Source organism: Neodiprion lecontei, chromosome 4 (assembly GCF_021901455.1).
Source record: "Neodiprion lecontei isolate iyNeoLeco1 chromosome 4, iyNeoLeco1.1, whole genome shotgun sequence".
Taxonomy (NCBI): domain Eukaryota; kingdom Metazoa; phylum Arthropoda; class Insecta; order Hymenoptera; family Diprionidae; genus Neodiprion; species Neodiprion lecontei.
The window spans coordinates 38,111,948-38,128,460 of record NC_060263.1 but is presented as its reverse complement, the minus strand read 5'-3'; the positions used below and the strand labels follow the sequence as shown (position 1 = coordinate 38,128,460).

Sequence of the window (16,513 nt, the reverse complement as noted above, 5' to 3'; positions counted from 1 at the left end):
TGTCAGCATTGTAAGCTTCTATGATTTTTCTATTTAATTCGAATAAAATGCCGAATAGTTTAACGGGGAAATTTGGAGTGACAGAGAAATTGATGACATGTAATAGTGACAGTGATAAAACAAAAGTCGCACATGAGGTAAGATAACTTGTATATCTAAATAAAAATGAGCTCAAATATGTACAACGACGAATATAAAATAATAATTTATGTAATATACATATTTGATTTAATTCTTCGGACGTTCAATCCATTAAACATACAACAGACAACGGTGTAGTAGTAGAATATTGTTATTATAGTAACGTCAAATATATATTTCCTTAACAGATAAACGATCGGTCTTGAGTGATCAAGAGCCGGTTCATCTTAACTTTGTAATTAGTTGCATGAAAAATAACATTCACTGTATATATTCATATTAATTTCAATTATGTTCGATGAAAAATACATACTATATATTGAGATAGTTTGTTTCAGCCATGTAGATTTAGGCTCGCGACGGGAATGTGAATGTGTTGGCTTTTTTCTTTGTTTTTTTTTTTTTTTTGGTTTTTTTTAAAAAAATAATTTTTTAATATATTCTTGAGATCTGTAGGACGATATTGCAGAAAAGTGATGTTGCTGCTCTGAAGTTCGAACAATCAATCAAAAATGTGCAGATGATTCAGACTGCGATATTCATTATTCATTCATTTGCTTAATTAATTAATTAATTAGTTATTTACTTTCTTTCACTAGTATATTATCATTATCCCAAGTACATTGGGCCACCGAATGCATATTTCAACAACCAGAAAAAGCAGTTTTTAACGCAGCCGTTACAACTTTTTAACAACATGCGTACTGATCTGACTATTCGATTTATCTTTTTTTTTATTTTCATCTAACACTAGCAAACCACTAGAGCAGTTTGAACCAATTTTCTGTTTCATGCATATCACCGTACACGTAATGTAAAATTGAGACAAATTATGCACGAAAAGGGGTAGGGAATGCTCTCCAAAAAAGAATACCGAATAAAGATTTTACCCGAGGATTTCTTTACTCGTTCAATGTATCATCATAAAGTAACCGAGGCTTCGCGAAGTTTACAAGTCACGTATTGCGGAAGAACAGAAAAGAAATATCAAATTTAAATTTCAAATTTCAACCCAAACGGCGTTCCGGAATAAAGGTATTTTTTTCCTTCTGGTTTTTATCGGATAAATGAAAAAAATTTAAAACGAAGCGTATCAAAGTATCTTCAACTGTTAAAGACCCTTTCAAACTTCTCGGATAAAATATTCTTTGAATAAATAATAAAACTATCCTCGTTCTTTTTTCCGTATACCCGTAGCAATTACGTGGCCGCGTTGGGCTGAGCTGGGCAGAATGAATAGCTGGGAGGGACCTAGAATTTGTATTGGGTCCCCCCAGCCCCGTCTCATTCTGCCGGCGTACTAGCCGCCCATCTATCAAACTCAATACCTGAATCAGGACTAAGACCTAGATCGATAGGACTTAAAAAGCTAGGTACGGGACAATTGCAAGGACCTCCAGGTCGGCAGGCGCCGATGCACCTTCTGTCGTTGCCTTTACTTCTATCCCCCCGATTCCTGAGCTCTATTTCAAAGCTGTGCAACTGTTCCATGAAGTGAAAATTCGGAGCTACGTTTGACTTCCGGCTTCGTACTAAATTAAAAGCGTCATTCAGGCTAAGGCTGCACTTGTGCATAAGGTAGGCAACCGTTATTGTTACGGAACGTGATACTCCGGCTAAACAGTGGACCAGTACACCTTTATCCGAACTTCTTGCTTCCTCTGGAAAGAAACGGAAAAAAATCAGAAATCATTATCACGAGAGTTATCGAGGCTTATAAACGAGGTGGCAACGTAAAGCGTTCGTAAAGCAAACTTGTGACCAATATTTCGTCGATTACACATTATAATTGTATTCGACAGGAAGTTATGAAATGTTTGTAATATCGACGCGTTTTAATGAAGCATATTAATTAGTTGCGGGAATTTCTCCAGGAAACTGTTTGAAGGATTTTGCGGCTGCCTGCGGAGCACGTATTTCATTACGCAACGCGAATTTCGTACTGTAAACAATGAAAATATTTAGAATAGAATTTGAATACTTCATAAAAATACAACGGGGCTCTCATTCTCAAACGGTGCTGTAGCATAACCGGATATCCGTTGTTTAATTGTCTAGAGTAAGTTCGCCCGCCACGTGGGAAAGTTTCTATTTATAAGAATCCCAATTTAACCACCGCGACTTTCTTAAACAGGAAATCCTGTTTAAGAAATGCTTAAATCTTAGAAATTGAGCTGAAAATTAAAACCCGTATACCGCGGCCAACGGAAAACGTACGTAAACCCGCAAATATTATTATTTAATAATAATAATATTTGCGGGTTTACGTACGTTTTCCGTTTGCAACAATTTTGGCATTGTTTGTGAGCGACTTTAGTAATTTGATCTCTTCAAAAAATACACAGTACATCCAATTAAACACACTGGTAAACAAATTGGAGTCAGTTCTGTCTTTTTTACCGTTATGCAACTTTTTTAGACAGCCCATAATTTTCAAATACGAAATAGAAAACACGTTTATAAATATCCAATGATCGAAGTAAAAATGATTTACCGATGAACTGAATTGCCTGAGGAAAAAAGCTGGCCAAGTTTTGACTCCAGTGATCGCTGATAGGTATCTGCATGTATTTGATAGAGCCAGCATCTTCAAACACATTTGGTAAATCAGGTGTAACGTTCAGGATATATTGTATCCTGTGGCGAGCTAGGGCATCTCTGTCTTCGCTGTTGGCTGCATTTCCTAAATATAAGTGCGGTAGTATTTCCACTGGAAAGTCTTTGTCTTCCTCTGGCCCTACATAGAGAATAAAACACTTTGTAAGTTTGCAATCTTGTGTGTTCAACTTGATACTTATTAATTATACACATGATAAGACACTTCATAAAACAACTTCTCAAGAGTAAGCTCAACAGATCTCCTCAACCTGTCAAGTACTGCGATATCTACTAAACAATCAACAAATAAATATGAAGATAGTTACACATCGTGGTATCGACCTGTTTAGAGTGAGTTTATAATCAAAGAAACTGCTGGTCTGAAATATATCTGATTTCAGAGTTCAAATTATTCTTATTATTCAGAGTTTTATTTCTACCAGGAATTTAATACTTAGCTGGAATAATAACTGTAACACGAATAGATATCAACCAAAGTTTAAGAGGCACACTGATTCTTTCGAGTGCTCGTATTAATAATCTAAAATAACGCTTGGTAAAATTTAATATGTTTAATACTTGGAAATAAAATTTGTTAGGGTGGGATTTTATTTTGTATGCTCACCGACAGAGTCACAGGTACTGTCGCTATCAGAATCGGAATAGGCTCTCGTTGTGGGTGGGGTTGAAATGCGAAGGGATCTAAGGCCCATAAGTTCTCCCTCGTTTGGATCTTGCCCAGTTAGTCCTTCGGCATTTGCCTGACCCCCTTCGCACCATTCAGGGTATCTGTCTCTGAACGCTCCGAAACCACCTGGAATAAATAACAAAAAGAATGGTATAAAAAGTTGCCAAATTCAACAAAACGAAAGAGTAATTAAAACTGGTAAATTGAGAGGAATCTTTATGTTTTTCAACAGATCCTCCTTCGCATTCTGGATAGTATTCATCCAGCATTGATGCGGTTGTTAATAAAATTACAAAAGATCTAATGAGTCACTGATTAACAATTGATTAAAACGAGTATTTTTAACGCATTTTAGATAAGAGAAAATATTGGTTCAATAAAATATAAATAATAGTTGAAGAACGTATTCCGTTATCGCCAGGTATTGTATTGGCATAAATTTTCAATTGACGAACAACAGTATCGTAGTATGCAATATTATCAGTGATTAAATGATTGTGTAGAGATGTGGGTCAAGCAGTTGGTTCTAGGGCAAGAAATGTAGTGATGGCCTGTATAGTACCAGCCGCACACAAATCAATATTTCATTCAGAACTCCCTCTCTCTCACCCTCTATCTCTGTCTCACTTCCATTTCAGTTGCCATCTCATCTACTCTTACTGGCTTTAACTTACTAGGAAATTTACAAACCGCAAGCTATAAGAAATATCTTTCCATTCGCTGCCCACAATATTCATAAAGTGAATTTCACTTGTTCTCTTTGGAAAAAAATAGTTAGATGAAAGAAAATATTTTAATATTCTCAAATTTTAATGAAATTAAAAAAAATTGAAAATAGCGAATAAAAATTTATACCAAATGTAATGAAATTTCAATTTTCAATGTTGCTCTAAGTTGATTAATATAATCCAAAAACCATGACAAGCGGTGTTTTTCTCTCCTACGTCTGCGTTGTAAAAAAAAAAAAACATATTTCAAAAATTGTTACAAGTAGTTATTATTTATCCCTAGAACACCCTGTGCTATGTTTAATATATTACAGGTGCACGTTCCAATACCTGTCTGCAATATAGATCTGATTGTTACTTGGTTTGTTTGTTTCTTTGTTAAAATAGAGCATCTTTTATCAGCAACCGTCAGATAATTTATCTTTTCTAGTCAGAATTGTGAAGGAAAGGCGCCGCAGGCAAGCGAACAAGCAGGCAGTATTTTTCCTCGTCACTTATCGTGCTTACCAATTAAACTAGCTACTCTGCCGCCGCTGTTTCGAAGCCTCCGAGTCAGAACTTGGATCGTCTCGCCCTGGTGACCAGCAGGCTCGGTGGAATCTCCAATCAGTATGAAGGTCCCACGGCTCTCCTTGTCCCCGTACAAAAATACTTCTACTCTGGCCCTTAGATCGAGGCACCTGATCGTCGCCAAGAGATCCACCTTACCTGCAGCCAAGCGACGCAGCATGATGCTAGGAATCGCCAGTGGCACGGAGCCCCTTATATGCGCCTCGGCAAATTCTGAGTGAGCTCTGCAGTCCAAAACAAGTAGCCGACTCGGCCCCCCTAGCGAACGAAGTTCGCTAAAAAGCCATTCCGTGCTCACCAGACCCTCTTCCGTTGTTCCGCCCGGCATTCTGAGGACACCGTTGCACTTTTTCTGTCGTTACTTTTGTTATTTTTTCTTTTCCTTTATTTTTTTCTCAAGCGATTGCTTCTCCACTCGTCGATCTCTTATTATTCGTTAGAGAATGCGAATTATTGGAAAGTTGGTATTGCTAGAGAATTTAAAATAAAACTGCCTTCTTGTCGAAGAAATTACAATTTGGTCCAAATTAACGATTTTGGAATGGTGATGATGACAATGCTGCTGCTGCTGCTGCCTTGATTTTCTCTCACTTTTACTTTTTAGTTTAAAATTTTTCAGCTTCTCGTTTTCCAATAACAGAGAACATGTATGTGGATTTGTATTATTTACTTCTTTCGACTTCGTTTCAACAACAAATACGCATACGCGTATATTTTTGGATACTTTTTAAAATATTTTTAAAACTTTAGTATGGCACTTATTAAGAATATATAATTATAATTTATAAATATATTGGAATTATTAAAATCTTGACGAAGTTGTATTATCAATTATAATTTATAATCTCGATTTTTTAGTATTATTATTATTTTTTTTTTAATGTAATAGATAAAATATGTATGTATATATTTATGAACGTAAAGTTAAGTAAAAAATAATAATTTTGTTACATCTCGTACATCTTCGTGTGATTGAATACGATGATAGTATTACTTATTATTATTATTAGAAAATGGTTTATAAATTAGAACATTTTTTTACTTATTAATAATATTGCATATGAAATTACGTCAGGTATGGATAATTGATTACTTATTACAAAATATTATAGTATCGAAAAAATGGCACTTTTTTTCAACATTTGTTTTACGGAAGTAGTACTTGTAAAGTGTAAGCGAAGATTGATCAACCGATTTGAAAACACATCTCAATCATACCCAGTTCGTAAATTTTATACGACGGGTGAATTCGATGAAGTATGTACAAGGAGCATATTGGCCTCACTTTCGGCATAACTTCTTCCCTCCTCTTCTCGAATTATTGATTTTCAAACAATTCAGAATTCGTCTATTAAAAATATAAGTTAAGTTTGGAATGTTTACAGTAGTCACTTGGGAAATGCATGTCAAAAATCTTTTGATTATCGTAATGATATTTATCGATTTGCAGTAGCGTAGTTTGCGAATAAACAATAAGGGGACATATCCTTAGACGCGGCTCTTTTTTTTTTTTTACTCTTCTTTATTCTCCTTCTTATTCTTCTCTTTTACTATTTTAAATCTTCATTCGTCTTACTTCACAAACTCGTATACACGGGTACAATCACTATTCCAGGTATGTTGGTAGGTGTACAGGTATCAAACAAACTGATGCTGCGGCAGACGGTGTGCGAGTAAAGTAGTGGCTGGCTGACGATGAACTGACTGACCTGACTGACTGATTGACTGACCGACTAAATGAGTTACGCCAGGGCAACCCAACTATGCTTCAATTAATTAATTGATCAACAATTATTTAACGTGAATCATCAACGTTTTAACTTAATACACTCGTGGTTTCACCTCACGAAACCTTCCAACATCGCTGAACCGACTACCAAACAATTTTTCACTCAATTTGGATGAGTTTTCTTTACTTTTTTTTTTTATCCCCCCGATTCCTTCGTTTCTTCCTCTCTTCTTCTACATCACATCCAGTTCTACACTGTTCTGTTTTCTCTCTCTCTCTCTCTCTCTCTCTCTCACTCACTCACTCACTCGCTCGCTCACTCACTCTCTCTCTCTCTCTCCCTCTCTCTCTCTTTCTCACTGTCTCTCTTCTATCAAGTCCTCGTTTCTTTTATACTTTTCCCAACACTGTGTTCCACTGGCCACACCTTGCTCCGAGCGTCCCTCTGTCGAGAATGGGCGAATGGCGATCAGTTTTACGAGCACAGCGAGACCAGCCCTCCCACGATTGGACCGCGATCACGTGACTTCGACTCTGGTCCAATCACGGCCAAGACTGACGTCAGTTCATTGACAAAAGATGTTTTCATTAACTAGGCGTGGGTAGATCGGAGTTCGGCGGGATGCGCGGGTGTCCGGAGTTGGACCATCGCGACAGTTCCGCCGCGGGAGGGGAACACGGATCGTCGTCGCTCGACGGTTGCGATGGAGCGTTGGGGGGGGTGGTGGGAGGTGGAGGACGGATGGGGGCTGCCACGACTCCCCTGCCGCACTATGCGCTCCTTTACGGCGTGGGTGCGTGCCACCGTATTATTGCGATACGGAGGCAGGAGAGAGACACGTTCGCCTTCGAGCAAACTCAATACGCGCGTAGGTCGTACAGGCATCGGCGCCCATACATTTCGCCATGTGTACATAACCGGCATACCATGTATAGGTATACCATACCGTACTACATCGACGTGCCCCCCCCTTGGCTTCTGTATACCTATATCGGGTGAAAATGGCTCGACTACCCCTGAGATATAGGTACATGTGTATATACATATACATGTATAGGTATGCATATGTAGATAGAGGAGTCCGGTTACCATACCTATATTCATGTAATACATACTACGTCTATGTATATATAGGGTTATCCCGTGTGTACACAGCTAGAGCTAGATCAGACACTCACCCAGGGCTGCGGCGTGGGTTGACATTCCTTTCATTTAAATGTCGTTAAAATTTAATATACGTTTAATTATATCCATCCCCGTGTTATACGCTTAGGTATGCCATTGGCAGCGAAATTTTAAAAAAATTTTTTTTTTTTTTTTTCTTCTACGATTTCGCGTACACGTAACCGATGTCTGGTTGAATGAAATAGCTGTGACACTTTACGTGTATCTAATCTTCACTGCAGTCTGCGATAACAGCTGTGTATACATCAGACATCGTGATGGATCATTTATCGAACTCTCGTGTCTTCTTACGTATGTATATATATATATATATATAAGGATATATACACACACACACACACACATATATATATATATATATATATATATATATATATATATATATATATCTTTATATATATATATATATATATGTATAAGTATTATGTCATACGCATCGTTAACAATTCCGGTTTGCAAATATTATGTTTTTCGTAGTCAAATATACGGTTACATGTTCTGCACAGTGGTTCCGGAATATTATACATAGAATGTGTTATGGGTATTAGAATCGGATATGAATATAAGCCATTGGTTTTTTTTATTTTTTTTAAATTTTTTTTCTAGTAAGCAATTAGTCGTGTTCAGTTATGGCACGATTAGACTTACATCCGATCACGGTACAAAGTTATGCGATTTTCCAGATATTCAAAGGCTGTGTTGCGTGATCGCAGTTCGATCCTTGACCGAAGACGATGACCTTGTGACGTTGACGCTTGTGGTATTAGCAATCGTTGCTTGGAAAATGTAATGCCTCATCGCTGCTTAGTCAATGAATTTACCGACGGAGTTTCCATCTTTTCTCGCGAAGATTGCAATACGTTATAACACGAATTGAAGTGACACAAAATTACATGTAAATGCGGAATGTTTGTGGGCGTGGTCTGTGATCTGTTCCATGTTTTTATTATATTTCGATACACTCTTCTGTGTTAAGAAGGGTTGTTTTACTGACAATGAGAAAGAAGTGACACCACGATTGCAATGTTTCATGATTACTTACATTTCATAGAGTGATTTATAATATTTCATATGATTTCGTAAGATCAAAAAAGACTTTACGGTAATCCTAAATGATTTCTCACGACTACCAATGATTACTAGTGCGTAATTTTATTTCAATATTACTGATTTCAGAGATTAAGGAATCATTTCGAATGTTATTCAAATCATGATTACTTGAGTGTAAGACTCATTTTGTATAAAATAAGTTAAAAAATACATCATGAACTCATAGTCACACCTTAAAATATTATACATAATATATACATGTTCGAAAAATTGAGAAAATTCATTGAAGTGAAATTTAATTAAATCCTCGCCGTAAAAACTGATATTTGTCTGGAATCCGACCCACCTCGATACATACTGAACCTGAATGAAATTCCACGGGTGAAAATAATATTTTTCTAACTCGGTCCATTATATTCTTTCGAAAGTTTATTATACCCACACGAATGGCGGAAGCCACGTTACATCCATACGTGCATTGTAAGACCGACGATTGCCCAAGGCTTGAACTTTCTTGGGAATTTATAAAACCGAGTATACGGCTAAGTAAGGTTCGAGTCGACATAATTACATACGGAGAGTCGTAACCCATGAAGGACGTTTCATTGTTAACGCACGTCGTCGTGGTACCGAAAGAGTGCCTCTTCGCTCTTTGCGACATACCGCGCGGTCTACGTAAAATGACGCATGTATGCGGTGCATAGATACATCATACATGCGTGATATACGCGCGGCAATACGTGAACCGGAAACGGTGCGCCATAGTGACGGGTTGTGCAGGGTATACACGAGGCGTGCTTCAATGCAGACGTGCGGACGTAGCGAGCGGAGTTGTAGGCCGTGTGTGTGATTGCCACGAAAGACCCAGGTTGACAGGAAATGGTTCGAGATAAGATAATGGCGTCCCTCGCCTCTCCTGCATCCGGCAGCTTTCTTTGCTTTCAGTAGAACCGCGTCGACGCCGTCGAAGCTGTGCCGCTGCACATAATCGGAGAACGGACGTGTTATTGCGATCAGCGAATAACGTGCTTAAAAATAAATTTGAAAGAAAAAGAAAAACGACAGTCAATTATTCGCCTTCCTTCTCTATCGTGCGTACCTCCCGCACCCTCGAATAATTCTTATTATACATATACGCCTCTGCGGTCATCCGCCGCATTAATTATTCGGTTAACATACGTCGTGTACATACGTAGGTACGTCGTGCACACCCACCGTTTCTAATTCTCTTATGGTCACACAAGAATCGAGAAATGTCTTTGAACAACCCACACGTACGTAACCATATACTGCGTCGGTTTGTTGGGAATGAGACAAATCTATTGTCTCTTCCGGACAGGTTTTATATTTTACAAAACGTCGTACATCGGTATCGGTCGAATTCACCGAAACTACTACGTACAACCTTAATGCTGCAGCAAGATTCATTAATAGTCAATGATTGCTCGTGCCGTGCGTATGCTTAAAGCTCTTTCATAATAATATCATGTATATCCTGTCAGAAGTTAGCCAAACAATGACCCGATATCTCGGGCTAGAACAGACTGCACCCATTACAGCGAGGCACTGAATGGTTCTAAAAACCGGCCGCCGCGGCGTGCCCAAATTCTTTCTCTGTTCCACGCAACCTACGGGTGAAAAATTTGTTCATGCAGTCGCATTCTCGAACGAACCCGTCGCTACGAAGCGTGTGCGTGAGTTTTAACAGACCCGTGAGCACCCGGGGCATCTCTACAAACCCTGCATTCATCATAAACCTGTAGTATGTATAGATATGCACTCGGGTTCAGAGAAGTACGCATGCACGTAGGTACACACGAAACACGTACAGAGTCGCTACAACTCTGCCCGCTAAGGTGCGTGCACAGCACACCGTATACAGTGTATAATACGTTATAGGTATAGTCGCAGCTTCCCCTTCAAGAACCTCGACGGGCCCGTCTCTTTTTCGATTCTCGCGACACAGGATGTGTACAGTGTACAGTCTATGCACGGTATAAACATGCAATCAACGCCGAATATTCCGGCCATATACTACGTGGTAGTAGTTGGTGGGCGGGGGTAGGCGCTATTAAAGTAAAGTAATCAATGAACCAGCGAAAGGAAAGGCGGGGGCAGAGAGGCAGAGGAGGGTCGAACGACGGGGAATCATGCGCGCTCACGCCGGATTCTGTGCCTTATCGTAGCCGCGTTTTTATTTCGCACGCGTATCTTTACGCTGGCCGGTCCCGATGGCGGGCGGAGAGGCGCGGGGGGGGGGGGGGGGGGCGTATGCGAGACCCGTGTCGTGTAAGAACTGCACGACTATAAGCACAGAGGACACCCAGAGACGCGGGCGCACGTCTAATTCTTGGATGCGTTTTAATAGGGTCAAGAATTGACCCTTACGCGTCCAGCTCGTAAAAATTGATGCAACTCGCGACGGTTGTACATACATAAAGAGTACTTACAAGTATATTATATGTACCGCGTGTGTGTGTACAGACCCTTAGATTGATGCTGACGCGTTCAAAGTTAACACGGGACACGGCGAACCTACATACGAGAGCCGTATACTGTGCCGGTTCAAGTTATAAAATTAAATTTGGAGCTAGGATATTTTTTCAAACGATTTTACGATTTTAACATTTTTACGACAAGCGGTTCCGTTCGCTGCTGTTGCTGCAACCTCAGAACTTGATCTATATATACTTAACAATACCAACGGCTCATTTTTTCTAAAAAGATTAAACGCTTTGATCCACATGCGTAATTGCGTAATTATAGGTGTAAGGTAGACGTAACGTGGATGGACGAAATTTTTCATTTGCATTTTAGCATGCTGCGAATATTACATACGGCTATGCGTATGTACGTGCATGCCTATAAAAGCTGCAGCCGTACAACCGACAAATTACAACATTTTTGTTATAGCCTACGTAATATCTGTACGAGCGCAGAAGAAACTACTCCCGACGTGAATGGAATCGTCTGTTCATTCCGACAACCGTGGCATCTAATTTATGCGATACTTGTCTCGAAAAATCTTCACGTTATGCACACTTGAGACGCCGCGCTGCAGCACTGCAGTGCGCATTCTAAATAACGTATTAACTCAACAACCAGATGATATTTTTACTGCCAGATTATTGCCAACATTTCCCTTTTCACGTGGGTAGGCACGTAATAAGGTTGAATCGATAGAGTTTTTGCAAGACGACTTCGCTGCACAGTCGGAATTTATGATATTATGAGGGCTTATGAAACTACCTACCTTCTGGAGGAAACCAGTCAGCAAGCCGTCATTTTATAAATTATAATCAGAATTCAAAGAATCCGTATCTTCAGTCGACGATGGAAGTAAATCCTTTTACGTGTTTTGTAAAGTCGCGGTAATACCTGGTAATCATTACCATCGATTTCAGAGTTAGTATAATCGGCCTTTAATGTGCATTGAGATCATGCATTGATCTGATATTTTATTTCTCCTCAAATTACAGTATATTTGATATCAAATTTACCACGTTCCTATAGCGATTCGTTATTTTTTTTACCATACACACGTTCGTGTTACCATCTGATGGCAACGTACAGTCAGGTGAACACAAATACACTTGTACATGTGCTTCGTACAGTAAATTTCTGAAAAATCAACCAACAAATTGTTTGGTCAGGTTTCATTCCTATAGATGTAGAGGAATATAAAAAATTATTTATAACTCGAAAAACATCCGAACTCCGAAAACAGTTCTTACCGACCTGTGTTGCAAAACTTCTTTACCGACGCTACAGGTGTATCACAGTAAACAAAAAGATTTTCTTTGACGGTAACAACAAATCAGTTGGGTGAAGATTGCGTATGAATGATGAATAAAAATTTAATTAATAATGTATCGGCAATGAACGAGGTGAGTAACCGATCACCATCAATTTTTTTATTCTTCCTATGAAAGTTTTCGAATCAAAAAAACAAATATTTAAATTATACTATCTCGAATACAAGAATTTTACTTGTTACATTTGAGTAGAGAAATTAAGAATATCAGCAAGGGAAATGCATGAAAACAAACACTTTAATTCGAGAGAATGATTTTCATGTGTGGATTGGGGTGACCTGTTCTACTAAATCTAACTGCTAAACTATCACGTATGCAGAGCAATTCTTACCTTTACGAAATTGCTATTCCTAAGGTTTGCCAGTTCGCAAAACGCGCGGTAATCAATTTGCTGATAATCATGAATCTGAATATCTATTCAAATTGTGACATGATTGGTGGATTCATAATTTTCGGTTGAGACACCGCAACACACGATTTCCGGGATTATCATAAGCTGGCGCTGTTTTTTTTTTTCGTGACGTTCGGTATTTCGATTACATTGCGAAAACAAAAGTATGTGCCTCTTGATATAATCCGAAGCAGAGGAATACCGACGACTCTGCTGAGATCGAACGTTTTAACGCAAAATTTGAATTGATCAGTGAATATTACAAATTAAAAGCTGTATGAAAACAAACGAGTCTACGGACTAGTATAATATATAGACACGTGAAACGAAGTACAACCAGAAGAAGGTATATTAGGCTGGATTGGGATTTGGGTTGGATTTAAGTCAAGTCAAGAAAGTTTGTGAGTATTAACGGCTATTTTTAAATCACTTCTTGTATTCCAGATTTTCTCGATCACGTGTAAATCGAATCGAAAAAGGTGAAGATTTTTGCAGAAACACAGGTAATTGAAAGCTCCTGGCAGCTGATAAGGAAATTTAATTCCACCTGGATATACTGAGATTAAGCAAAACGGATACTGCTAAAGATACAACTATGGAGGGCAAACCATTGACGGATCCTCTTGATTCATATTTTGTAATTCCGGGTAACAACCTGTCTCTCACAGGCAACGTGCTTGCGCAACATTTCACAGTCACTACAGACAGCTACATTTCTCTATGCTTTCACTTGTACGAGCTATTATGTGCTGAAGATTCGAGGTTCAAAGACGAAGTTCCTGAGTCAGCATTTCAATATTACGCCATTATGTTACTGTGGCAAAGACTACGACAGCTTTTGCCTCTCAGTGTGGTCAGATCATCACCATTTCTAGATAAGCTTTCTTACTTCGAAGAACATTTAATGATGATTCCCAGGCCGCTTGAAATATACTTGAAAGGTATTGGAAATTTTCGCCATCCCTACTTGGGTGAAATGCGATTTCAACTGCCTTCGGCTATCACTAGTCAAAAATTTGATTTGACTACCGGTGCCTTTGGAAAAATAACCGACAAGACACATTTTCTGTATGAAGCATTTCCTGCCCCCGGGGTTGCAGCTCTGCGCATTTTAGCAGATCTGAAGCATACTAATTCTCCTGGCGATCCCATTTGGGATTTACCCCAACATCTACGTCCTGATCACGAGGTTAAAACAAATCAGGTTCCTATGCCAACAATTAATCTTTTGGGTTGGTTTCCAGCCCAGAGTTTGACAGATGGTCAGGTGAGATTATTGAAAACTTTAGGGATACCGAATGATCACTCAGAAGACGATATGTCAATATTCTTCCTCAACAGCTGTAAATTGCTAAGAACGATCAGTGAATACTTTTGGTCACACAAAACTGTTGCGAGTCGTCTCACTTCGCCACTTACGTTCCAATTTGGAACATCTGCAATATCCACTACATCTAGCACAGACGAAGTGATCAAGAAAGTCAAACTGGAGGAATCATCCTCAAGTACCGTTATTGCGACTAAAGAAACCTCTACTAGCAAACCTGTATCATTCGAATTTGCACTTGCAGATTTACCTGCGAGCACTTCAAAAGAATTATCCTCCCAGCAATTCCCCGAAAATATCCCAGTGAATAACTTTTGTGGTGATAGCACAAGGTTTGGGTCGGTTAACAGTATGTCGACGACAGGATCCATAGTTCAGGGACTTTGGATAAAAAAAGTTGATGTTGATAAGCCCTTTGATAGGTACGCATTGTACTGTGAAGGAAAAATATCCGTGTTTTCGACAATGAAGGTCACCGATAACTTCGCAACAGGTGGTGCTGTTACTGCGTATCGAATGCCAAAGGAGCCAATCGATAATCAACACTGTTGGTCCTGCTATGATTATAACAGTTACAAAGAAGTTCCTGAATCCTGGATTCATACACGTAATGAAGTCTACAACCTGGGCAGTATCCACGAATTAAATCAATCTATGTGGTTTACGGGAGCTGCCGACAAGTGGCTGTTGCAACACTTATTCCTTGAGAAACATGCAACTGTAAAGTGAAGGAAGAGAAACACTGATGTTGATATTTGAAAGCAGAAAAAGAAGATGTACATACAAGTAAATTTTTCATATCATGCTTGTATCAAATGGCTGTTACGTTATTCACTAGAAAACCTGTGAGTCATCACTAGTATATCTAGTTTGTCTATTCATTACGAGTATACCTAAGTACATTCCTTACTACTGACATATAACTTCATCTCACATATATTCTTCAGGAACTACTAAGTTAAAAATCTCAAATACAACCAAAGATTCTTCCTCAATTCGATGTATTTTGAATTATATGTAAAATGCATTCCTGAACTACAAGCTATTGATTGCGTGCATTTTTGGTTACTTTTGCTCAGAGTCTTTAATTAATCTGTTAGAGCCTAATGCTTTCCACATGAGGTATAGAAATTAGATGGAAATTTCAAATTACTGATCTTGAAAAAAGTTGTATTGGATAAGACTGAAAAAAAATGTTATACTTATGTCATGTATTCTGTTAAAAAATTTGTAAAGTAATGATAATTCTGAAGTTTCCTCACATAGGTTAATTTTATGAAAGCAAAAAAAGTTTTTTCTTTTTAATCTTCAGCAAAATCTTCCGATACAAAGTATATTACTAAATTGTGTAATTCTTCAATTAAAATGTTTTGGATCGATAATTGAAAGTTTGTTGTTACCGACAAATTTTTTGATAAAAAATAACTTTAATAGTAAAGAAAATTTCTGTTACAATTTTATTTTTGTTGATACCTAATCATACTTAAAAAAGCATATTTGGCAACCTTCGTGCAGAAAAGTCTGAGTCATATAGAATCGTTACTGATTTTTACGCTATGGAATGCTAAAGCTAATAAGAGTGTTCTGATCTATTTTTTGCCTTACAAAAAATTGGAGAAGAACCTAGTTTGATTGGATTTGACATTAATAGTTAAAGGCTGTTCTTCCTCAACTTGCAACTTTATACTTTATAATTTATACAAGTACGATCCATTTTTGTGTTTTTATTGATTGGTAATGTGTGTCTTATCTACATCTATATTTATTTTTCTATTGTACGTGTATATTGTAGATGTATAGCTATGTGCATTCATGTATCTATTTATGGTCATTTGTTCTACCGTAGTTTGTGCTGAAGAGTATTTTTTCACAAGGATGATGCCTAACTCTCCAACAACATTTTATTATATTATCCACGTTTATCTTTGTACTGTAAATATTTATATTTCACTTGGTTTGGATAAAACTTCAAAACAAATAAATCTGTTTATTTCGTAAGAATTTTGAAACCGACCTTTTTTTGCTACGGCCCACTATTTTAGCTCGTGCTTAAACTGAGTTAACTCTAATCATTGTTGAATTTCTCTAAAGTTTTGCTCTAATTGGTTGAACTGCAAAGTAAAGCAAAGTTTAGAGTTGAATTTTGAATATAATTTCGACCGAAGCTTTTGAAATGTATGGCACAGATGAATTTTGAAAATCTCAGAAAGGATCTATGTAAGAAATTGTAATGAACTCAAATTACTGAAAAAATTCCGCGATTGTTTGAATGATAATTAATCTGTGAGAA

At 38.0% G+C, this 16,513-nt stretch overlaps 2 protein-coding genes across 2 annotated transcripts; one reads left to right on the top strand and one right to left on the bottom strand.

The window, feature by feature from the left end:
- Positions 1-488: 488 nt before the first annotated feature.
- LOC107225681 (dual specificity protein phosphatase Mpk3) lies at positions 489-6,830 on the bottom strand. Its single transcript, XM_015666223.2, has 4 exons — positions 4,663-6,830; positions 3,365-3,553; positions 2,636-2,878; positions 489-1,802 (listed from the first exon to the last, which is right to left on the bottom strand). The coding sequence occupies exons 1-4, from the start codon at positions 5,051-5,053 to the stop codon at positions 1,426-1,428; spliced, it is 1,200 nt and encodes a 399-aa protein (XP_015521709.1). The 5' UTR covers positions 5,054-6,830; the 3' UTR covers positions 489-1,425.
- Positions 6,831-13,040: 6,210 nt separating this feature from the next.
- Positions 13,041-16,273, top strand: LOC107225626. The gene is made up of 2 exons (XM_015666152.2): positions 13,041-13,242; positions 13,341-16,273. Exon 2 carries the CDS (start codon positions 13,492-13,494, stop codon positions 14,950-14,952), a length of 1,461 nt encoding a protein of 486 aa, XP_015521638.1. The 5' UTR covers positions 13,041-13,242; positions 13,341-13,491; the 3' UTR covers positions 14,953-16,273.
- The last annotated feature ends 240 nt before the right edge of the window (positions 16,274-16,513 follow it).

Excerpts from the sequence above, each read along its gene's own strand:
- LOC107225626 (XM_015666152.2), top strand. The coding sequence starts at position 13,492 with ATGGAGGGCAAACCATTGACGGATCCTCTTGATTCATATTTTGTAATT.
- LOC107225681 (XM_015666223.2), bottom strand. The coding sequence starts at position 5,053 with ATGCCGGGCGGAACAACGGAAGAGGGTCTGGTGAGCACGGAATGGCTT. Across the intron at positions 2,879-3,364 it reads CAGTACCTGTGACTCTGTCG|GGCCAGAGGAAGACAAAGAC; the intron begins GTGAGCATACAA and ends TTCTCTATGTAG. Across the intron at positions 1,803-2,635 it reads TCAGGCAATTCAGTTCATCG|AGGAAGCAAGAAGTTCGGAT; the intron begins GTAAATCATTTT and ends GTTTCTTTCCAG.